This window comes from Sceloporus occidentalis, unplaced genomic scaffold (genome assembly GCF_023333645.1).
Source record: "Sceloporus occidentalis isolate IW3139 unplaced genomic scaffold, rSceOcc1.0.p SCAF_4, whole genome shotgun sequence".
NCBI classification, from domain to species: Eukaryota; Metazoa; Chordata; class Lepidosauria; order Squamata; family Phrynosomatidae; genus Sceloporus; species Sceloporus occidentalis.
The window spans coordinates 83,339,389-83,363,630 of NW_028316984.1; the positions used below are offsets into that span (position 1 = coordinate 83,339,389).

At 41.9% G+C, this 24,242-nt stretch overlaps 1 protein-coding gene across 4 annotated transcripts in view; it reads right to left on the reverse strand.

The window, feature by feature from the left end:
* Window positions 1-6,757: 6,757 nt before the first annotated feature.
* Window positions 6,758-24,242, reverse strand: part of CNOT12 (CCR4-NOT transcription complex subunit 12) — a 34,259-nt gene continuing 16,774 nt past the window's right edge. For all 4 annotated transcript variants that reach the window (XM_089520601.1, XM_089520599.1, XM_089520598.1 and 1 more), the window contains 7 exons: window positions 22,479-24,220; window positions 14,089-14,515; window positions 13,487-13,628; window positions 12,758-12,891; window positions 12,368-12,519; window positions 8,736-8,809; window positions 6,758-7,236 (listed from right to left, as the gene is read on the reverse strand). In XM_089520601.1, the coding sequence (XP_089376727.1) occupies window positions 8,752-8,809; window positions 12,368-12,519; window positions 12,758-12,891; window positions 13,487-13,628; window positions 14,089-14,515; window positions 22,479-24,220 (2,655 nt within the window). In that variant the 3' untranslated portion in view covers window positions 6,758-7,236; window positions 8,736-8,751. The remainder of the gene's footprint in view (window positions 7,237-8,735; window positions 8,810-12,367; window positions 12,520-12,757; window positions 12,892-13,486; window positions 13,629-14,088; window positions 14,516-22,478; window positions 24,221-24,242) is intronic.

The window sequence follows — 24,242 nt, forward strand, 5'->3', positions numbered from 1 at the left end:
ACCCCCTGCCATGCAGGAAATCTAAATCAAAACATCCCTGACAGATGGCCATCCAGCCTCTGTAACTGAAATAGTTAATTTTGTTAAAATGAAAAACCAAGAAGAAAAGTTACTAGAAACTATAATGGTAATTTAACTACTTTGGAGACTTGACATTATAACTGTAATTGATTATTTTAAAAAGTCATTTGCCTATTTCTGATTTCTGTCACTTTTAAATCAGTGCTACAAATGTTGCTTGATGTAAGTGGAAGGGGAAATCCCTCACAAGAGAGGAGAGGTTGGGGGGAGAGGAAATGGAATGGAGACAGGAAGGGAAGGCAGGAAAGGAAAACGTGTGTCCAGCATACAGTAGAAAAATATTTATAGCCTGTATCCCTGTAACAATGAGAGGATGTTAACAGCAGAGAATCCCTGCTTGGATGTAAGATAACTCATAAGAGAGAAACACTGGAGTATCTTGCATCCCCTTTCACCCAGAGGTCAGTGGTGATGTGTGTGTGTGTGTACTTTCATATTGCCTCTCAACTTATGGCAACACCATGAATCTCAGTTTTCTCAGGCAAGAAATACTCAGAAGTGGCTTTGCCAGTTCGTTCCTTGGAAATATAGCCTACAGCCTGATATTCCCTTGGCAGCCTGCCATCCAAGTACTAACTAGGACTGACCCTGCTTAGCTTCTAAGTTCAGATGTCTCTAGCGCTTTTGGGGTATTTAGCTCTTCGGTGGTGGTACACTAAAGCATTTCAGCACAAGCTAGGGGATTATGCCCCAATGACATTTTATTCTTTGCAAGATTTTCCACAGGTTATTGCAGCATAAAACCTTTTTGGCACAATGGACAGAATCAGTAGTGAAATGCCTTTTCTTTCTGTTGGCGTTGGAGATGGCACATTGGACACTACACCCATCCCAGCATAGGTAAGCATGTGTGTGTGCAGCCACCAAGAAGGGAAAGTCAACTCAGTTGTTTTTTTTAAAAAACCTTTCCTTCATTGCAAATTTTAGCTCACCCTCCTCCCCAGGTTCCTGCCATGCAGCCACTAAATCATTTTAAAAGCTAAAAGACAAAGGGCTCAATCTGACATAGGGCAGGGGCAGGCAAAAATCAGCTGCTTGTCACCAGCTATCTTGTGCACAATAACTATTAATGATTTGTGACATGCCACCACACCACCATCATTCTATACAACAATTATAGTAGAAATGAGTGTGCGGACTAGAGTCACTGCATTTTCCTAGGACTTATGTAAAATGGTCTCCATCATGAAAAAGTATCACATGCCTGAAGCTGCTAAATTTCATTTAGATTGATCAGACCTATAAATAACTAGTTGTCATCTGGTAGCCCAGCTAAGTAAAGAAGATGGAAAGCCTCTTATACAGAGTCAAACCACTGGTCCATTTAGCCAGTACAGTCAACTCTGACTACAGTAGTGCCGCTCCAGAACTTCAGGCAGGATTCCTTTCTGCCCCTACCTGAAGATCCCCATTATTCCCTGATGGTCTCCCATCCAGGTAGTACCCAGATCCAGCCATGCTTAATGACAGAGATGAGATGCTGTTGTTTATCTTCGTCATTTCCAATTTATGGTAACCCTATCACAAGTTTGTTTGGTTTTTTTGGCAAGATTTTTTCAGAGGTTTGTTTTTGCCTTCCTTTGAGGCTGAGAGAGTATGACTTGCCCAAGATCAGACAGTGGGCTTCCATGGTCCACCAGGGATTCAAACCCTGGTTTTTTGGAGTCTCAGTTCAACATTCAAAGCACTACACCACACTGGCTCTCAAGGGTGGTCATTTCTACACATAATGCACATATGATGAAATGCATAGCTTCTGCACATAAGATGCCACGCAATCACAAACTATGGCTATGTAACTTCTGTAGCTTTTAGTTTATTTATTGTAGTCTTTTTAAACCAATGTGTGTGCATATGTATTTCTTATGCTCTGAAGGTGCGATACTTGCCCTATGGGAAGCAGAAGAACAGGATATAAATATAAAATTAATCTATGGCCGTCTTTATAGAAAAATTGTCAGTTCACTCATATTTTCCAGTGATAACACTTGCACTGCAAGTAACCTCAACTGCAGCTCCTGTCAGCCCTAGCCATCAAGCCAATGGTGAAGAAAACTGAGAGTTGCAGCTCAACTCCTAGAGGGGCACATTTTGCCCACCCCCTGACCTCAGTACATCAGGTGTTCATGTGGACAAGTATGTACTTTACATACATTGCCTCTGTTACCACAATCTAATGTGAAAAAAGGAATGAGGTGGCTTAGTAGTTAAGAAGCCAATTCTGAGGCTCAAAAGAGAAGTCTGGCAGTTCAAGGCCCAAGTGCTGCATGATTGGGTGAGCTCCTGTTACTAGTCCCAGCTTCTGCCAACCTAGCAGTTTAAAAGCATGAAAATGTAAGTAGATGAACAGGTAACACTTCTCAGTAGGAAGTTAACAGTGTCCAGTGCAGTCACGCTGCCACATGACCACTAGAGCAGTCCTCGGACAACGTTGACTCTTCAGCTTAGCAATGGAGATGAGCACCATCCCTACAGTCTGTTATGACCAGACATTCATGTCAAGGGACTACCTTTACCTTTACTGTGTGAAAGCAGTACTCACTCAAGAAATCCTGAATGAAATGTAGCACTGTAAGTTAAATGAACTAAAGCCATGACACTGAAGTTATACTGTCCCACCATAGCAGACAGCAGACAACCTTGTGCTGTTCAGGAGTAACTTGTGTTGGGTAACTTCAAGGCCCCACTCTCCTTTCTGATAGTTCTTTGCCTTGAAGCTATATTGGGAATGGACAGCCCTTCAATCAGAATATGTGGTAGAAATCTATATTCTCTAATACGGAATATGTGACTGTTCTAAAACCCATGAGGGCAGGAGGTAGTAACTAGAGATACTTTTAAAGCAGTTAGTAGCATCTAGAAAAACTGGCACAACTGCAAAACCTTGTGTGGATTCTACAACAGGTTGCAGCTACTGAGGGTTTCCAGGCCCTTGGTTCAGTTTCAAATCCTGTGAAAAAATGTCTTAGTAATATCCTTGCTAGCACATACAGTGTGTACACTTTTTGAACCTCTCCCACATCCTTCACATCATTTCAGAATTTCAAGAGAAAATTAATCAGCTATTGTAAATTAAGCCACAGATCAGGCCCTCGGTTGCTACTAGCACTCCCCCCAAAGTACCTCACCCCCACCCCCAATCTTTGCTAGCTTGATCACTGCATCCATTCAGGAATGCCAGACCTGCTGCACTGGCACGATGATTAGGCTGCACAGAACTGGAGGCCAAAACATTTGGGGTGTACCAGATTGGGGAAGGGAGTTTACCTAGTTATTTCTGTAGCTGGAATTACAGTTTGCCAGCCATACTTGACAGCAGAGAGTAGCATTTTGTGGACAAAGGACAATTCGTCTGAACATGCAGTTTTAAAGACATTTCTCCATCAGGGTTTAACTTACTTTTAAAAATGCCTTTCCAAGTAGCATCATGCAAATATTTCAGCAAATGAAAGTGTCAGTTTCTTCTATAGATATAATGAAAAACAGCTGCCTGTATTAGATCTTAAATAAGAATTGGACATTTAAGCAGTTTGCAAAATGCAGTCCTAGTTTGGTTTACCCAAATTTGTTGAAAAGGTAAGACACACTAACCCAGTGGTCCCCAAAACGTGCTCTTTGAGAGATTTTGGACTTCAGCTCCCAGAATCCCAGACTATTGGCCAACATGGCTGAGGCTTCAGGGAGCTGAAGTCCAAAATCGCTTAAAGAACACAGTTTGGAGATCACTGCTCTAACCCATGGAGATTTTGAAAACCAGTATTTTTGTTCTTTTTAGGTTGGCTAGAATATTTTTGAGGTCGTACTAGAGCACTGAGGCATAATGGTTATTCATATTTGATAAATCAAAGCATTAACATCCTGGTTTGCCTAAAATCCTTATAAGAATATTAGAAAAGAACCCTCCTGCCCCTTTTCCTTTTTATATAGAATATACAGATTCAAATTACAGCCATAAAAAATTAAATTAGGCACAGCTGTTTAAAATGTTCTCCAAAATTAAGTTTTAGATCAATTTTTAAATGTCATCAGTTCTGAAACAACTCATATTGTCTTCAGCACTAATCATTTGCTACAGCAAGGTGGGAAACTTACTGCTCTGCAGGTTGGATTACAACTCCCATGATTCTCAGTAGCCATGCTGACTGAGATTATAGTAATTGTCTAGACGGTTACAAGTTCCCCACCTCTACATGGCCAGCATTTTAGTATAACACGGGTTACCATTTTACACTAGAAATCCAAGTATATTGTTTTCATCATGAAGTTTCAAATGTGAGCATGGATACACAATAGTTTAGTGGCACAGCATATGCTTTGCTTACTGAAGGTCCCATCTGTTCCTTCTATCTCCAGATAGAAGACTTTCTTGTCTGAACCCTTCTAGTCTGTGTTAATACTGGGCTAGATCAGTAACTTGAATTAGAATGAAGAAAGTTTTTTGTGGGTTTTTCGGGCTATGTGGCCATGTTCTAGAAGAGTTTATTCCTGATGTTTCACCAGCATCTGTGGCTGGCATCTTCAGAGAAGATGCTGGTGAAACGTCAGGAATAAACTCTTAAAGAACATGGCCACATAGCCTGAGAAACCCACAAAAAACTATGGAAGCCTTCGACTTCACAGAATGAGGAAACTTCCACAGATCCTATGGTAGACTTATGCAACCTTATTTTCAAGAAAATCGTGGTTGGTGGAAGCTTTAAATGTAAAACCAGGAGTGTCAGGTTTTTCTTATTTCCATGGCAGAGATGTTTTTATTCTCTCCATTTCCTAACTTTGATTCTCTTGTTTTCTGCAACATCTAAATTCAGCTGAACAAGATCTGTTGGCTACTAATTTAGCAAGTGCCACAGTGGCCTCTGGTGGCTGAAAGGCATTGCTTCGGGCAAACCCTCAATCAAAGGGATGTGAAATGGAAGTTTTTGAAAACAATAATAAAGTGTTAGGTTCAATTCAGGTTAAACGCAGGAACAAATTGTGCATTAACACATCAGGGAATGACTAAATCCAATACCTAGCAGAAGTCACTTAAGTTGCTAACCTGTGACTTTGTGGCCAAAATAAAACTGCTTGTATCTATCATGCAGACAAGTATGGCTTCTGTTCTGTCCTTCTCATCTCAATCCTTGCAGAACCCACCAAGATCCCATAAAGCACAACAATTTTGAAAAAGGGAACTCAAGAGTAGCAATATGCAGCCATGACTGCAATTCAGGAATAGGAGTTTGGTCAGCTGGTCCTACTTTTCTTCTCTAAGGATGCGTTTCCTTATGGTGCATCAAATCTTGAGCTGTGGGATAACTTGTATTTGCATTATACACATCCAGTAAAATGCCTGGGAAAGCTAAAGAGGGGAGTGAGGGTGTATGCAATGATACATTTTTAAAAGAAAAAAAAGAGAGTCCCGTTGTACTTTCATTCACTTTTTCTCCACAGTCCAACTGATCAGTAAGCAAGCAGGGGTTGAGGTGGGAAGGCTACTGTTTCAGCATTAGTGGCAGCATAGGTCGGTAATCATAAATGGGATGGGGGGGGGGGGGGATTTTAACATCACTCCCATCCAAACAATCTTCAATCAACTCTTCCCCTGCTGCTAACAGCAAAAGAAAAACATCTGAACGGGTATTACTGAAGGGAGGGGAAGAGGTTCAACTTTACCCTTCTAGGAATCCCATTTACTAATTTCAATAGGCTGGTAGGGCACAGGCCATACTGGTTAAATGGGATGGGATGCTGGAATGTACACATACATACATGTGCAGCCCTGATGTCCCACCTCGCTCTGCATATAGCCCTTGGGCCAGAAAGGGTTGCCTGCCCTCTGCTTTAAACTCTTCAGGACTCCTATGAGGAGGGTAAAATCCTTGATAATATAAAGCAGCAAGCAATTAGGAATCATCAGAGCTGGCCAGCACCATGCACATTCTGCTTCAAATGAACAAAAACAGTCTTCTCCATTTTTAGTCCTGGCAAGGATTACAGTAGATATGTACAGCAGAATGTACTACAGAGCGTTACAATGCTGCACCTTCCTATTGCCAGTCAAACCCACTTAGTAAATTCCATTCCAATCCCCCAACAGTCAGCAGTTCATCATCTCCCATTTCAGTTCCTCCATGACCCCTTTTAAACCATTTTTATTTTATAAACTTTTGAACTTCTGCAAACCTCTGAGTCCCTCAAAGCCTGCTGGTACTGCATCCCTGCATGTAGATTATGCCATTTGGCTACACTGGGGTCCATATCCTGAGAATGCGTTTGCTAATGTGATATTGGATATAAGGAAAATATGGTGAATGTATGTACATGCAGAGTGCTGCAGCTATGCTTTCATCCTTAACATATTTGCCGAGGGGCATGGTTCCCTCTTCACAATCTAAAATTCTCTCTCTTGACTCATGAAAGCAGCTAACAAATCAGATCAAGTATTCCAATAGTTATGTTCATTCTAAAACCAGAAAGTAGAGAGAAATGAAAATAATTCTGAAGAACAGAAAATCTGTATGAAAGACAATGCTGTTTTTTCTCTCTTAAAAGCAAAACACGATCATTCTTTGCCAGCATTTCATTATAACCCCTGCTGCTGTCTGCCCATATCAGGAGTCTGTTGCCAAGTAACAAGGCTTGGCTCAGGATACAGATCAGAGGATCACACACAAGCACACTACAAACACGGTGCTTCCATAACCATAAAACCTTTATTTGTTTCAAGTGATTGAGGGGGAAAATTCATTCCTCTTTTGTCTGAAATGCATTATATTGCAGCAGAGATAAGCAGAAGCCTCACCTCTTTGTCTTCCCTCCCTACTTTGGGATGAAAGAAAAGGGGCCAGAATGAAGCTCCTTGACTGATTACAAAAAATAGAGACTTTATATAACTGTATGTGGTATAAGAAGGAAAAACAAAGGAGGAGGAAACAGCCAAGATAGCAGCAGAGAGAATCTGACCGCCATATGCATGAGTGAGTGAATGTAATACAAAGTGCATAAATGTGCCTCATCCTCTCCCTCTCCCCTCCCAATCCCTCCCCCCCCCCCCATGATCCCTCAAAGTTGTTACATGGGGACTCTGTTTCTAAACCCACCATCCTGCCTCACACCCATGAACAGCTCACTGGAACATCTGCTGTCAAGGCCCCAATAGCAGGATAGCAACATCTGAAACAAAAAGAATATGACAGGAATTACAAAGACTGGCAGGATTGTTCATTGTAGTGTGTGGGAGGGCCCTATCTATACACTTGTGTACTACTGTCAAACTCTGACACAATGTTTTACAGTTTAGTTCCCCACATAAACCTCCAAACCCTAAGGAGAAGCACATTTGAATGGATGTGACCTTTCTCAACTGCGAAGTTGAGCTTTGTGACAAACCCTACCACCATCTTGATCTCTTTTAATTAGGATGCCTAAGAAGAAAAGTCTCCCTCTTTCTCCTACTACATAATTTTATTAGATGGTTTACAAAATCAGCATCAAATCAAACTGATTTAATGAAATGTATGTACTTCTTTCAATGATACTGCAAATGATGCCCAGCAGTGCCCACTAGAGGGCAAGGACCAACCAACAGGAGACTAAGGGTCATTTCTTTCCACATGCTTTTGCAGTACCCAAGTCATACTTCAATCCAGTGAAGTGCTTCCTGGCAACAGTTCTATAATGAGCATTCCTCTTCAGCCTTGCATCTCACTGGTGAGATTACAGTTCCCTTACCTATTCACAAAAAATCCATATACATGAATTGCCTTTGGGTCTTGTATCTGTAATCTTATGCCATGTGAATTACCCTATGACTGTCGACAAAAGCTCTAGACTCCCTTTACTGTGAGTCATAATGGAGATTCAAAGTACCAGACAAGAGCATTCCTCATGATCCTGGAGGATATCTCCTTTTGGTAGGTAGCCCAACCTGTGAATTATTTTCCAATGTGGGTAATGTATAAGAATTTACCAGTGCAGCCTCTGCACATTCGTGCTGCTCTTCTTTCTGTTGGCAAAAGTGCAACCTGTGGCCCTCCTGATGTTGGACTCCCAGCACTTCCCAACAGCCCTAGCCAGCACAGCCACTGATAAGGGGTCATGGGAGCTGAAGCTCAGCAGCAAGGAGAAAGCCAAAAGCCCCCACCACCACCACCACCGCCACCTGAGCGACAGTCTTGTCCTAAAGAAGATCACAGCCTCCTGTGGCAACACTAGATTGATACTGAGAGAAATGTATCCTTATTAGGAAGGGGAAGTAAAAAGGTTCATTCCACAACCCTAATCTAGCAGCTGTATTTTAGCCAGTGTCCAATTTGACAAGGACATGAAATTCAGCTATTAGACTAGAAACACACATCTGACATACAGAGATCAGATAAACTAGCACAGGGACGAACCCCATACACAGTGCAATTACCACTGACAAATGTCAGAGGGGATAAAGATTCTCCAACTGTTAATAAATACAGCGGCCTTGTTGCTTGACACATAACAGATAAGTTTTTGTTCCTATGGGAATACTGGCCCCAGATTCCTGTACCTTCTGAATAAAAAGGCCATGTTTGCTGTATGTAGCGTACTTAGCAAGCAACAGTGATTCCACATGCACAGGTATCAGGAATCAGATACCTGTTTGGGAAGCTAGTATCAAGCCCCACAGATGAGTCACTTGCCTGAATGTTTGTTTTATTATTTCTTCTTTTTCAGCTTCAGAACTTGCAGCCAATTAGGTGAGGATGTTTCTGACCTAGGAAGTCAGGAAATGATTAAAAAGCAGTAAGCTGGTACTGTAATGTACAGCAATAAGAGTGACCCACATTCCAGGGAAAACTGGTATAAACCCAGAACCAATTGTGTTTGCACTGATATCCCATGTACTATACATGCATGCACACACGTGTAGATACACGCATTATACATCAAATTCCCTTCAGAAAAAAAGAACTTTTTAAACACTGACGCAGGCAGACAAGAAGTGGTTCTAATATAAATAGTTCACATGCTAATCACATTGACATGCCATCATACATTATTCCAACCTCCTCCCCTATACAGGCAAAAAGACAAAACACAAGAAACAAGACCTTAGGGTGCTACATTGCTAACTGCCTTCTCTGATACCTCCCTTGGGTGGCAGGCAGGGAATCAACACAGGTCAGTGGCCTATGTGGAAGCTATAAGTCACCACACATCAGTAACAAGCATTGCCCCAAACAGGTATTCATTCATTCATTCTTTATTTATTTATTTATTTCAGTTATTACTATCTCTCCGTTGCTGGCTTAAACATATCAAAATGGCTTTAGTAAAACCACAGCTACAGTTATAACATACAAGTCACAAATATAATCCCAGTAATAAAACAGTTAAAGCAATAGTTCAAACACTGTGAAAGGTGGGCTTAAGTGAAAGCTTTCCAGATTAAAGCAGTCTTCATCACTCACTGAAAGGCAGGCAGTGAGGAAGCCAAGTGCACCCTCATTCCCTAAGCAGGATCTCCTGTTATTAGAGCACCAAAACAGAGAACCACCCCCCACCCCCACCCCCCCCCGCAGCATGCCTGCCTGCTGTACCTTTAACAGCAAGGGAATTAGAAGAACACCCTTGTGGTGGAAGAGCTGCTGAACAAGTTCACATGGGAAGAAACAATTCTCAAAGTTAAAAGTACAATGTTAAGATTTTCACCATTTCACCACTTTGGAAAAGTTACTGTTTTTGACTGCAACTCCCAGATTCCCCTGCATGGCCACTGAGGGATACTGGAAGTTGTGATCCAGAAAGCAAACTTTTACCAACTGTGGTCTTAACATAATTTTGGGATGTCAAAAGTGGAGTCAGGTAGTTAAAAGTAGATACATATTTTAAAAAGAGAGATTTCAGATTTATATTCACTGCTAACACCACTGAATGCCAGTTGTTCTTTTAATACAAGAATGCAAGACCTTCTTTAAGGAAGTTCTTTTGACTCTAATAAAAAGTCATTTCAGACACAGCCAGATCCAAAAATCAGCAGATTTTGTAGCACTGCATAGCACTCACTATCTCTGCTACTATCTACATGAAATCAGGCTGAGTACTACAAGCTTCCCATCCCAGCTCCAACAAGTTGGATACTTATCATTCACTCATGTAACATAACTAAATGTCATATCACAGTCTAACTCAATGTCAGCATTAAAAAGACAAGTCATTCCACTGTTGAGGGGGTGGAAGGACAACCTGTGGTCTTCCAGATGTTGTTAGACTGCAACTTGCATCATCACTCAAACCTGGCTATACTGTCTATGGACGTTATCACATGGGGGATTTTGGAAGGTCAATGCAGTGTGATCCCAGATGCAATCATGGGGTTTCATGTTTTTGCAAGAGAGGTTATCACATGTAACTGAAGTCAATGCTGAGTCAATTCGAACTCAATCCAGGGTCAACCGAGAGATGTGTGAATTCAGGGAAATATAGAATTTAAAAATCCTGTTCCACGCCAAAGTTGCATTCAATTTGGATTTGGCAGGTATAGAACGCATGTCTCAGTTGCCCTTGGATTGCCTTCGAATGAGACTACAATTCCCTAGCTCCTTTGCTGGCTGCAATTTTCTCTCTTGTGCTCCCTGGCTGAGTTAAGGGACCGGCACCAAAGTCAGCCTTTCTTCCCTCCTTCCGAGTGTAGGGGGCTTTTCTCTCAGCCTTGCAAAGTTATTATTATTATTATTAACCTTTATTTATAAAGCGCTGTAAATTTACACAGCGCTGTACATACAAGTTCCTCTTAGAGTTCTGGAGCTGTTTTGGGGATGAAGCAGCTCTCCCCACAGAGACAAACACACATTGCCTCCCTCCTCCTCTCAGCCTTTTCCAACTCTTTCCCTTTGCAAACTCATCCTCTCCAAGAGGGAAGGGATTGGCCAGGGCTCTCTCTTTCTGTCTCGCGACCCTGTCACAGGGTTTTCGTGGCAGGTTTATTCAGATGGGGTTTGCCACTGCCATTGTCTGAGGAGGCTGAGAGAGTGTGACTTGCACCAGGTCACCCAGTGGGATTCAATCGCTGCCTTCTAGAGTCATAGTCCAATGCTCAAACCAAGTACAAGGTTGCTTTGGACTGATTTTGAATTGGTGAATTGCCTAAATACAGTGTGCCCGCGTCATACACTGAAAGCCATGCTGGAAGAAGGGGTGGCGCATCCCATAAGTAATAATGGAGCGTGTGTTTGTGGCGCGCGCATGCCGCCACATACACAAGCCCCATTAATTTAAATGGAGCTTAAACATAGGCAGAATTTCCTTTACGCGGGGGGGGGGGGGGGCAAATGGATCCCTGCATAAAGAAAGGGCAGACTGTAACATGAAATAAGGAGTAATGAATGAACAAATACCATGAATTGCCTAATGTGAAATAAAGGGTAATGAATGAATGTACAAATAACGTGAAACAAGGCAAAACCACAGGAACTGGAAGCAAGCCCCGCCGGAAGTGTAAAAAGGTCACGATCCAATTCTGTTCTCACTGCGCATGTGGAGGGATGCTAATTTGAATTCTAGACTACGAAAGGTACATACTCATATGATAATTTCTTTTGCATTCGCACTACTTTGGCTTTGGGATGAGGGCTGTGTTCTTCTATGGATAACCATCCACGTACTTGTGTTCATTTCCGAATTGGCCCTACTTTCTTTTCTTTCGAAATTGAGAAACATTCTTCCCGTGTGATAACTGCAGTCCAAAACATCTGGAGGACCATAGGCTGTCCTCCCTGGCTAAAAAGGAAAAATGGTGTTGATGTCCAAAAGGAATCAACAAGAGCGCTGCTACACCTTTAGGATTAGACCAGGGGGATGGACAACAAAATGCTCAGGATTCCAACCACTCCATTCCATTCTTTCCTCCTCCATTTTTTTTTATTTCCCCACCCAAAACCAATTAGACAACATTCTGTGTCCACTAAACACACTCTCATTGGGCTGCTCTGAGAGATTATCCTCCCGAAAGTTTCATATATGGGAGAGGGGGAGAGAGAGAGAGAAAACTTCTACAAATGGTGTTCCTCTGAAGTATAATACTCTCCTCTTGTGAACAGGTGCTGCCATGTTGGCTGCAGAAGCAATGACACCAAGAAAACATAGATCACTATAAGTATAAATTATTTTTTTTCTCATTTATTTGTATATTAGTGTTGGGTGCTCCCTTTTTCTTGCTACAACTGCTAAATAATCACATCACACCTTTTTCTGTACCAGTTCTGGCAATCATGGATATAACACCACAGCCCATTTTACAATCTCTCTTCCACCACAAGTACCATACACCTACCCTGAAGATTTCTCTGGCTTGGGTGGAAGCACCAAAGGCTTCCCACTGATGTTAGCCATCTTGCATGATTTAGAGCGCTGTACAGGGGCCTCCTTGACCTCACTTTGTGGATCACCTTCCTCAGCAGAAAGTTTTCGCCCTCTCAACTTAGCCTAGGGTCAAGCACAACAGGATTAGAAGCAGGACTTAGGAAAACACTTATCACAGCTGTCTTGACAAGGTCTAGAGAATAAGATCCTCACTTTTCTTCTTCCCTGTTCACTACTTTGATTTCAAGTTGGCAATTTGATTTTGAACATTCTGATTTCCAATAACCAATCTTGAAACCCACCCTAATATTTATTCTCATTGTATGATTCTTCATGCTGATCCACCCACACAAGATTCTACCTTCAATGCAGAAGGGCTGAGGCCTGGGAAGAGGGGCACTTTTACTCCCTTGGACAATGGAGAATTACGTGTCTTCCTGCTTCTTGGCTCCTCATGGACGTCTTCATCTGAGGCTGCAGAAACTGTTTGAGGCTCTAAAAAGACAAATGGTAGTGTAAACAACATAGGTGAACCTAGGCTAATGCTGTGTGACACATTCCAATTCATGTTATTTCTGAGTGACAGAATCCAAAATACATTCTAAAGCACAGTGCCTAGAACACAGTAAAAACAAGCAACCTGGGAAAATCTTGCCAGCTATCTTCATTATAGTTTGCCACACAGTATTTGGCCCATCTGCTGAAATTTGGAGCTAAGCCTAAGCACACTCCACCCTATGCATCTGAGGAAATAAGCTCAAGTCTAAGAAAGCTCATGCTACCAGCTTCTTTCCTTCACTTAGTCTCAAAGATGCTACTAGATCCCTTTGCATACATTATTATAGTATGTATGTATTATTACAGCTGCCTGGCCGGGAATGGAATCTAAGTTACTCAGGGCTTTTTGGGGTGTAAGTCAAATAACCTAACAAAGGGGACAGATTCACAGAAACATAGCACACACAACTGATATAACCAGGTAGGGCGTACTGAAACACACACACACACCCTGCAATACAAGGGTCAATAATATACTGAAAAAAGTTGCATGCAAACCACAGCCAAGCCCAGCTTTCAACTTTCTTCTTACCTGTGGAATCTTTAAACATCCAGCTGCTTCTGTCACTATCTGAAAGAGCACCTCCAGACCGGGTGGCTGGTGCCCGATGACCCCGCTTACGGCCCAAATTAGCACGGTCACGGTACGCAGTGCTGTCAAGAACCTCTGTATCCTGAATGCATACAGAACAGGGGAAGGAAAGATCAGAGTGACATATTCTCTCCCTCAGGAATGAAGAGCAATGCCACACAACTCCAGCACTTCTACTGCACCCAGAAATCATCTGGATCAATCAATGCCCAAAACTCAGCACCACTAGGACAGATAAGCAAGTGCAGATGCATCTCTGTATATAGCAAAAGGTTGTTGTCAAACTAATATGAACTATAACACTTTCTCTCAAAGGAAACAGCAACAAATTTAATAATAACAGAAAGCTTTCAAATGTCAGCATAGCTGTATAGGGTAAGGGCATAGCCAAGGCTTAGCCAGTGGCTATGCTGGCTGTGGGATTTTGGGAGCTAGAGTTCAAAAAGGAACTTTTCCAAGCTCTATAAGCATGGCCAGTGAAAGAAGCAGAGGTTTCACAAGAGTCAAGAAGGCATCTCATAAATATCCAGGGAAGTATTTACCTCCAAGAAGATAAAGTCTTCCCTTGTCACTGCTTCTGTTTCCTCTAAAGCCTGGTCTTCCTGGGACACAGGTAGCACAGCCTGGCTTCCATTTTGCTCAGGATGGCTCAGTGACCTTGCTTCCAGATGTGGCAGACTCTCATTTCCACTTTGTAACTTGCCATCCCCACCATCCACAACAGACAAAATATTTTCATCATGCTCAGCTGGGAGAAGAGATGCCTTTAACCCAGCCTCTTCAGCTGCTCTGTCTCCTTCCTTCTTCTGAATGGTAACAGGCAAGCTGCTCTGTCTCTTTCCTTCTTCTGAATGGTAACTAGGGAAAGAGGTGGGTCTCTTCTGCTGTGCTATTTCTTTGATAGCACTGTTAGAAATCATCTCTTCCAGCAGGCAGCTAGGACTGGAAAGTCGTTGACTATGGCATCTTCTGTTCAGGATTGAGATAAAGAATATCAGTGTTTCCTCAAAACCCTTTCTTCCCACCATCTTGCTAGTTTTCTCCCCCATAGGATTTCCCCATATCTGCTAGTCTCCTCTCAAGATACATCCACCATCTTGGTAGAATTCAAAGATATAGCCATGTTAGTCTGTAGAATCAATATGTAGAGAGATCTTGTAACACCTGTAAGGCTAACTGAAAGAAAGAAGTTGGCAGCATGAGCTTTCATAGACTTCAGTCTACTTCCTCCACCAAAAGCATCTGAGGAAATAGACTGAAGTCTACGAAAACTCATGCTGCCAACGTCTTTCTTTCAGTTAGTCTCAAAGGTGCTACAAGATCTCTCTATATACACACATCCTCATGTTAACGGTTCCATTCTTCAGTGTTTTTCCATATTGGATATTCTCCTTCTAAACTATATTTTTTCAGTTGCATAAGCAGAATGAAAAAACATGAAAGCGGAAGTGAACTATGAAAGGGCTATCAGATGCTTTCCAAATACACTGGACCCTTGTTATACGCTGGGGTTTGGTTCCAAGATCCCCTGTAGATAACAAAATCCGTGGATTTTGTCCCATTAAATATAAAAAATGGAAAATCAAGGTTTGATATTTGAAATTTATACTTTTTTTTACATTTTCAAACCGTGTATAAAAAATCAGTGTATAAAAAAATCTGTGTATAAGAAGGGCCGACTGTACAATGAAAAGCTAATACAAAATCCATAACATTAGATAGGAGGATTCATACCTTCTATTATTACACAAGCAGTAAAATGTCTCCAGTTGGACTCATCCTACAGATCATGATATTTAAGAATCATATGGTATATAACATGATGCATGATACAGGTGAGTTCACATGAGCCAAGGCAGCTCTACAGTATTAACCTGTGTTTGTTTCTAAAATACTGCAAATTTTGTGTCTTTAAAATTTACTGCAATTGATAACTGTAATAACAATATTTATAAACTTATATATTTCCTTTTTTTAAAAAGAAAAAAACAAAGTTTTTGTTTCTTTCATGGTGGAACTAGTTCTTTGAAAGAGTGACAAGTGGGTGTTAAGAAACAAAAGGGTATAATGAGCCAAGAGAACTGGCTGCATCAAAGCAGACAGGAAAAAGAAAATTCTTAGTGCCAAGAGAAATACAAGCAAAACTATGTGATTATCTCAAAGAGCTAGCACATGATAATGGACAGCGTGTTGTATGCAACTGTATTAACTGCCTCTGTGGCAAGTCTTTACAGCTTATGACTCACCAGCTGTAATGCAATAATCTGACAACCTCCCCTTTTTTACAGTATCAGCAGGGCACCAACCAGGAATATGACCCTAGGCATATTTACTCAGAAGGAAATCCTAACTCTATTCAATGTGACTCTCTCATTTAACAATGCTTACCCTTAATCAACCTTGCATAGCCTTAATTAGTGGGCTGCAAAACCACACTAGATCCATTTCTGTGGATTACAAGATACACAGGCTCAGCTGAGGTCATAATAGGAAACTAGTCTCAGACACGTTCTTGATGAGAAGACAAGAGAATGGGAACATTGTCAGAGATTCTAGAACAGTGCATGGAACAAAGGCAGACATAAGTAAACCCTGACTCTGTGTTGAGAATCATGTACCTTAGATACACTGCCACACTTAATGTTGCTTGAATATATCAAGTTTTTATTGTCATTTTTATGTTCAGATTCTTGTTATCACAAATGGGGCAACCAAGGGTAAGGGGGCGGAAATACTGAAGGTTAAAAGGGGTATGAACGAAAGACAAGGATAGGGAGGACAGGAAAGAATATATGATGAATGTGTAGTGTGCTCCATCTACTGGAAAACTCTGCCATGCTTCTGATGATTCTCAAATTCTTCTCAAAAGACAGTCCCTATGGCCAGAAGTGTTTTAAATATCCAGAACAAGACTATCAGAAGAGGCATGAACATGTATGGGAATGTCAATCAGTGGACAATCTCTGAGACTGTGTCACTTGAGGTGATTTTGACAGTTCCCAGTTTCTCATTTGGATTTCCAGGGATCAGTACAGAGATAAACAGTTTATGGTACCAGGTGCATAGGTTCAGTAGGCTTCTTATGTAAGAAATTACCTGTTCAGAAGTAGCCTGATACACACCAACCAAGAAGGGTAGACAAGATCTCAAATCTGAAAGCAGTGGCAGCCAAATGGTTAGGATTCCACAACAGAACCTGCAGAATCCCAGGTTCAAATCCCTATTTAACCAAAACTAAGTGGATAACCTTGTACCAGCCAGCATCTTTCTACCTAGCCAAACTCACAAGGCTGTTCCAAGCATGACATAGGATAATACCCTTGTATTTACTGCCCTCTGTGTCTAATTATTTTCTATGGCAATTACACATACTGAGGTATTCTTCCCATGGCCATAAGGCAAACAGAATAATGAGATTCTTATAAACCAAAGTATATGAACTGCAGACTTGATGGATAGCTTTACATCCAAAGAAATCAAAAGTACTCTTTTGTTTTATGCAGAAATTTCCATCAAGCGTTCACAGGTTTTTCCAACTATTAATGTACAGAAGGAAGGGAGGGAGGGAGAGAGATAGGTAGATAGATAGGAAAGCATTCAACGTACCCACATTTTCTTTTGCATAGTATTTGATGTAGACTGAAGACAACTCAGTTCTATAACCAAATGTCAACTTTGCTCCTTACCCAAAGAATATGATAACCTTAAATCAGTGACTCAGCCTTTTGTATGTTAACACCCACCAGTCACTGTATCAAAGAACCCAAGTTCCTCCATGATAGAAATAAAAACATCACCTTTTTTTCCTAAAAGAGAATATGTAAGTTTATAAATATTTTGTTACTACATTTTTTCAATTACAATAAATTTTAAAGACATAAGAATTGCAGTAGTATTTTAGAAGCAAGCACAAGTAAACACTGCAAATCTGTTAGTAGCAGGGAGCTATAATAAAATTGATGTTTTAAATTATAATGCAGATGTTCAGAATATGTTTACTACTATGGTAGCTGTAAAACACAAAGAATATAAATTGCAGTAGTATTACTGGAATAATTTTTATTGCTATGACCAAAGCATCTACATCCCCTTACTTCTGTTTCCCAACACTGGAACGCAGAAAGGTGACTGAGAATCACTGCCTTAGAGGAGTATGTATCAGTATGCCCAAAAAATAAGGTACATTTTCCAGCTAAGGAGCTAAAACTAAATACAGTCACCACCAACCACAAAAAAGAGCAGATTCCTATCCTCAATGGCAATGATATCATCTGCATGCAAGAGAAAAATGCTTTAGGTAAGTTGGCTACTTAAGGTTGCCTTTCTTCTCCCTGAAGTTGATTTTTGAGCTGATGGTCTATACATTTATCTATAACATGTAGTTATATCCTAATTTGAAAGCACAGACAAATTCATAAGTCCTAGATCTATCAACAATTAGTCAGAACAGTGGAAAAGAACTTAACAGATTCTCAAAATATCCCACATATACCCTTCAAGTACCCCTCTGAATATCAGATTGTTAGGGATGGGATGAGTCCCTTTTTGCTCTCCTTCCAGAGTTTTCATCAACTCAGAACCCGGCATATGGGGGAGGATTTGGCCTCAGTTAATCATGGCCTATTACAGACTGCCAAAATAATGCTGCTTCGGGTCTCTTTGAAGGTATGCTGTTTAAATGATGCATGGGTCCTAAGAGTCCGGAGGTCGCGCCAAAGCCACACTCCATTCCTAAGCACTGGAGTGCAGCTTTGGTGCAGCTTCTGGATTCTTAGGGTGCATGCATCATTTAAATAGCATACCTCCAAAGAGACCCGAAGCAGGTTTATTTTGGCAGTCTGTAACAGGCCATAGGCTGCATACCCTGTCCTCCTTCCAGAGCAGCTAAACCAATCTTTATGGCCATACTTAGTTTTTGGAGGGCTGGGGAATAGGAGTAAGGACTAAAGGAGTAGCAGTAGGAATAGAGAGTAACAAAATATATTTTACTCCTTATTCCTGTTATTATATTGTACATGCAAACACCAAAAAACAATTTTATTATATTGTACTGGGAAAAGGACTGGGAGGCAAAGAGAGACACTTACACCCACACAGAGACCAGCCTTGCAAAGCAACCGGGGCTTTCCCCCAAACTGGGGAGTAGGAGTAAGGAATAAAGGAGTAAGAGGTTTTTTACAGGTGTAGGAGTAACATTAAGAAAAAAATATCTTACCCTGAGTAGGACAAGGAGTAACTCCAAAATCACCACTACTCCCAGCTCAGCTTTTTTGGTGGCAAGAGTTACATGATGGCAGTCTCAACTATTTCAACATAAAACTGAACTAATTCTTCCTCTGAGTCATATATATATATATATATATATATATATACACATACATATATATATATATATATGGGTGAGAAGATTTATATATATGCCCTCCCTTCAGCCACCATCTTGGGGAGAGAGAGGCAGGCTAGCTCCAACTGCCTGCCTGAACGAAGAAAAAGCCCTCCTTCCGACCACCATTTTGAGGGGGAGAGAGGCCTGGCATGAAAGACTAAGAGCCCTCCTTCCGACCACCATCTTGAGGGGGAGAGCGGCCTGTTATGTTTTATTTTGACTTTGGATATTGTATTGTACTTCCTGTTGTACACCGCTTTGATCTAATTTGGAAAAGCGGTATATAAATAAACATTATTATTATTATTATTATTATTATTATTATTATTTCAAGAATATAAAAGCCTGCTAAAACACAACATTTCTACGTTACATCCCATATTCCATCATCCCCTCCATTCTGTAATGGCAACATTCCAGATTTGAGTACACTCTTGTTATGGGGTTGAAGGCTACTGCATGAAGCAAAAAGCTAGTAGGGCTTATCCAACTCTTCCTGACCAAGCTGTTTTAGTGCCTGTAAAATGGTGCCCCTTCCACATCTGCACAGCCTTCAGCCCACCCTCCCAGCTTTTCTTTCAAGCAGCTAAACAGCAGCTGGGAAGCTGGATAATATATTGTCACTAGAGGACTGAAGAGCACCCTCTCAAGGGAAGGGTCTGCTGCAATGCATTGTGGCAAAGAACCCATTCTCCAATCAGAGCATTTCAAGTGGCATAGCCATGTATAACCAGAAAAGTTCAGGAGATCCACAGAGAAGGTAGATTAGAGACAATGTCTGGATGAAGCGTTGCAAGGTCCTGCATTAGCCATGGCTCCCAACAAATTTATTTATTTATTTATTTTTATCCCACCTTTCTCCCAAAGTGGGACCCAAGGCGGCTAACATACATAAAACACAAGTTAAAATTGTACAATTAAAATCGTAAAAATATACAAATTACAAATATAAAATTTAAAACATACAAAGTTAAAATTAACAATCCAAGACCATCCCTCTCATCCCCCAGTAAAACCATGTCTGCCAGATCTCAAAAGGCCTGTTTAAACAAAAATGTCTTTGCCTGCCTGTGAAAGGCCAACAGCAAGGGGGCCAGCCTAGTCTGCCATGGAAGGGAGTTCCACAGGGTGGGAGCAGCCACTGAGAAGGCTCTCTCTCGTGTTCTCATCAGGCAAACCTGGGGTAGTGGTGGGACCGAGAGAAAGCCTTCTCCTGAGGATCTCAGGGCTCAAGGTGGTTCATATGGGGAGATATGGTCTCTCACATAGTCTGACCTAAGCCGTGTAGGGCTTTATAGGTCATGACCAGCACTTTGAATTGTGCTCAGAAACAAACCGGTAGCCAGTGAAACTGTTTCAGTACAGGAGTATTGTAAATGCTCTTCCTTGCTTGTTCTAGTAAACAGTGCTTGGTGATCACAGAATGAAGAGAGAGACTCAAGCAGCAGGGGCAAAGGTAGGAGTCAAGAAAATATGCAGGTCAAAAACAGCTGGGGTTGGCATCCCATACTGAAAAGGGGCGGGGGGGGGGGGTTGAAACCTTTCCTCCCAAATGGCTAGTTAGTGTTCCCACCAGCCTCATTTCACTATTTTGGGGGGGGCACTCACCTTTTTTAGGCCTGGAGAAGCTTTCCTGCCTATACACACTTTTCTTCAGAACAGGTAGTCTGATCACTTCCTGGTTTGAAAAAAAGTCTCTCTAGTCTCAAAAAAATGAGAGGGACACCAAAAATTTCCTGAAAATGTGGCTGAGAGGGAGGATTGGCTATTTGGAGGCAAAATAAGTAACTGCCCCATAAGGAGGTGGATGGCATCAAAGGGGAGAATACGGGTGGTTGTGAAGCCATGGGGGGCAACATGACCTCCAGTCCCTGCCAGTTGCCCATCTCTAACATGCTGCTCAATTGAGGACCTAAATATTCTAGTTGGCATCATAAATACAGTGGATCTTCCGTATCAGCGGGTTTGCCATCCACAGACTGGAGCATCTACGGATGGCTCTGAGCCGTTCTCAGCAATGGTAGTGTATGCACGCAATTGTGCGCACATCATATTTAATCGACTATAATGGGACCTGAACTCCCATGGTATTTCGCATCCACCGGGGAGGGGGCAGAATAGAACCCCCAGGGATACGAAGGGCCAACTGTACTGGGGAAGGCTTTAAGTACTTGCCAGTGAAATAAGTAAGGAAATGGGAAAGACACCAACAGTCATTGCTGACCTTTTTTCACTTTCCACAAAGCCTGAGTTCTGAATCTCAAATGTAAAGTAAGACAAAAAGCAATATTAGTCAGCAAAGGGAAGATTAAAATGAGAACACCTAAACATATTCAATAACAGGTGTTTGGGGAGGAGTGAAGAAGAAAACCTTACAGAATATGATAAAAAGAATGACAGATACTACCATTCACCTGGCATTCACCACAAAAATGGGAAAAGAGCATGACAGGAGGCAGCAGCTTCACAGCATACTGAATGAGTTTCTGACGCTATATATAAAGGACATGGGGTCTACTGGTACAGAATGTTGCAAACCAAGACAGCTAATTGAAAGCCAAACACTAAATGCAATTCAGAAAGAATTGGACTCCTTGTCTTCCATCGTACTGAACATGGCAGTCATCCAAGACAAAACACTGGAATGGATGGGTAACTGACCACACAAGAGCAAAGAGGGTAATTCTGGCAGAACAAAGAATAACTGTCATTAGGACCTTGTCTATTCACCTAGGGTGAACCAAAATATGCCTTTAGGTGATGGCAACTGCATGCAAGTTTATTCTAGAGCAGCCACAGTAGTCGTCTGTGCTTCCCAAGCCAGTAAAACATGGTAGTGAACACAGTGGCTACTAGGTTTGTACTCTTTCTTCTGATCAGATGGAAGGCAGCCAGGAAACACCACAGGATGTCTCCACTAGGGAAAACCAATGGCTTACTAGGACTACAGCATCCATATCTTCAGTCTCCTGCTTCGTAACAAAGAAAAACAAAGCTCTATATCTTGAGGCTTCATGGCTTTAAAGCAAGAAGAGTAACTATTACATCACAGCTGCTGCTTATTTACACATCTTCAATGTTTTCTAATTTTGAGGCTGCATCCACACTGCAGAAATAATCCAATTTGACACTGCTTTACCTGCCACGGCTCTGGGCAATGGCATTCTGGGAATGGCTACCAATGGAAATGGCTACCATTCCCAGATTACCATAGTCCAGAGCCGTGGCAGTTAAAGCGGTGTCATATTATTTCTGCAGTGTGGATGCAGCCTAAGAGGAAGCTGCAAGAATTCATCAGTTCTGCACAACAGAAAGAATACCATATGGTGCTCCCTATGGCAACAAGAAGTAACTACCGAAGATGAAAGAGAGGGTGGAAAGGAATTGATTAGGAAGCAAATTAATACACTAATTATTTAAAATGTTGATTTACAAATGAATACAAGAACAAAATCAATTAGTATTTCATTTCCTTTATCAACTTGCATTTATTCAACCTGTCTTCTCCCACCCCAACTTTAGTAAATATTAATTGCAAACCTTTACCTCTCTGCAGAATCCCCAGTTCCTCCGTGGTGCTGCATCACATCGCGCTCTAAACCAATGGCTCCAAAGTGATAACCGGAGTCTTTATGTTCCTCCTTAGGTGCACCCATCCAATCCATCTGTATTAGACCCATTTCCTCAGCCCCATCTAAAGTCTTTGGCCTTGTATCAGATGCCTCTGTTTTTTCAGCACCAGATCTGTAGGGAAAATCTGTTTGTCCCACACCTGGCTCTCTGGTATCCACTGCCTCTGATGAGACAGACAAGGTTTCCAAGCCCAGGGCTGGGAACCAATGTGGCTCCTTCTCTGTAGGTTTTTTAGAGACATCTGGGTTTTCAGTTTTCAAGTCACTGGACAGATCCATATCTGTGAGGCCAAGATCTTGAGTCCGCTTATGCTGTCCCTCTCCAATTCCTCTGAACTCAACCCTGGCCATAGTTCTCAAGTTTTCACCCCCATCTATCACACTATCCCGCATCTCCTCCACATCCATCATCACCCTTTCACCTGGTAAATCTAACTGTCCAAAGCTGCTAGCTTGATCCTTCTCTATGGCACCAAACTGGTTTTTCTGTTCAGTTCCTGAAAGATCAGCATCTTTGTCACAGTCTCTTGTGCTTGGAGAAAAATCACTATCTTGTGCATCGGTTTCTTTCAGCTTGTAATCATCAGCCCAGACTGGGTTCTGGACACAAAATTCCAGATTGCCAGTTACAGATTTAGTGGTATTGTCTCTATTTCCATTATCTACTTTTTTCCCCCAAGCTGTTTGGCAGTCACCATATTCACTAGCTCCACCTGCCTTCTCAGCACTGAAGTCACCACCATGACTTTGGGAAACCCCCACATCACATCTGTTGGACCAGTCAGAATTGACTTTTGCATTCAATTCTGAATCCTGTTCTCTGCTACCATCAAAGCCATATGTATTAGGTTGTGGGTGCTGCTGGATGCTAACCTGAGAATCCAGTTGCCTAGCATCATATTCATTGGGTGGTTCTAACTGGTGGGCACTGAACTCTTTTTGCATTTGGTCAACACTACCAGCACTGGATTCACCAGGCCAGAATAATTCGGTGGCACTGAATGTGGCACTGTGAGAGATAGCAGCCACAGCTCCGTGATCATCAGTCCTCAGTTCAGTCGCCTGATGGCTGTCAGCAGATGACTTAATGTTGATCTCCAGTTCTGGACAGCTGGTAGTTTCTACACTGCATTTCTTTGGCCAAGTGATCTCTCCTGAAGCACCAGAATGATACTGGCTGCTCCAGTCTGTCTTCTTGGCTGCAAACTCACTCTCCCCCTGGTCATCCTCAGTACTGCAGAGTTTGGGCCAGCCTGGCTTCCTCACATATGGTTCTCTGTCCTGACACTCAGCAGTGCTGATGCTATACGAGCTGCTCCAATCAGACTCTTTAATCTGCTGCTCAGTACAACTGTTGCTATAAGCAGTAAGCCAGTCCTCTTGCCTTGGGTTGGAACTGCCCAGCAATGGTGTTCCTGTGGTCCAGTCTTGCTGGATGGCACCAAATTCCATATCCTGCCTTTTGGTATCACCAATGCTATATGAGCTCGGCCAGTCCTGTACACCAGTGCCAAACTCTCGATCCTGTTCTGTCTCACTAGGCCAATCCACCTTGCTGACACCAGTAGCCCATCCTATACCAAAGGTGGTAGACCGATTCGTTCCTACAATGCCAAACTCACTACAAAGGTCCTTCCGTGACCATCCAAGGAGATCCTGATCAAGAAAAACAAGACAA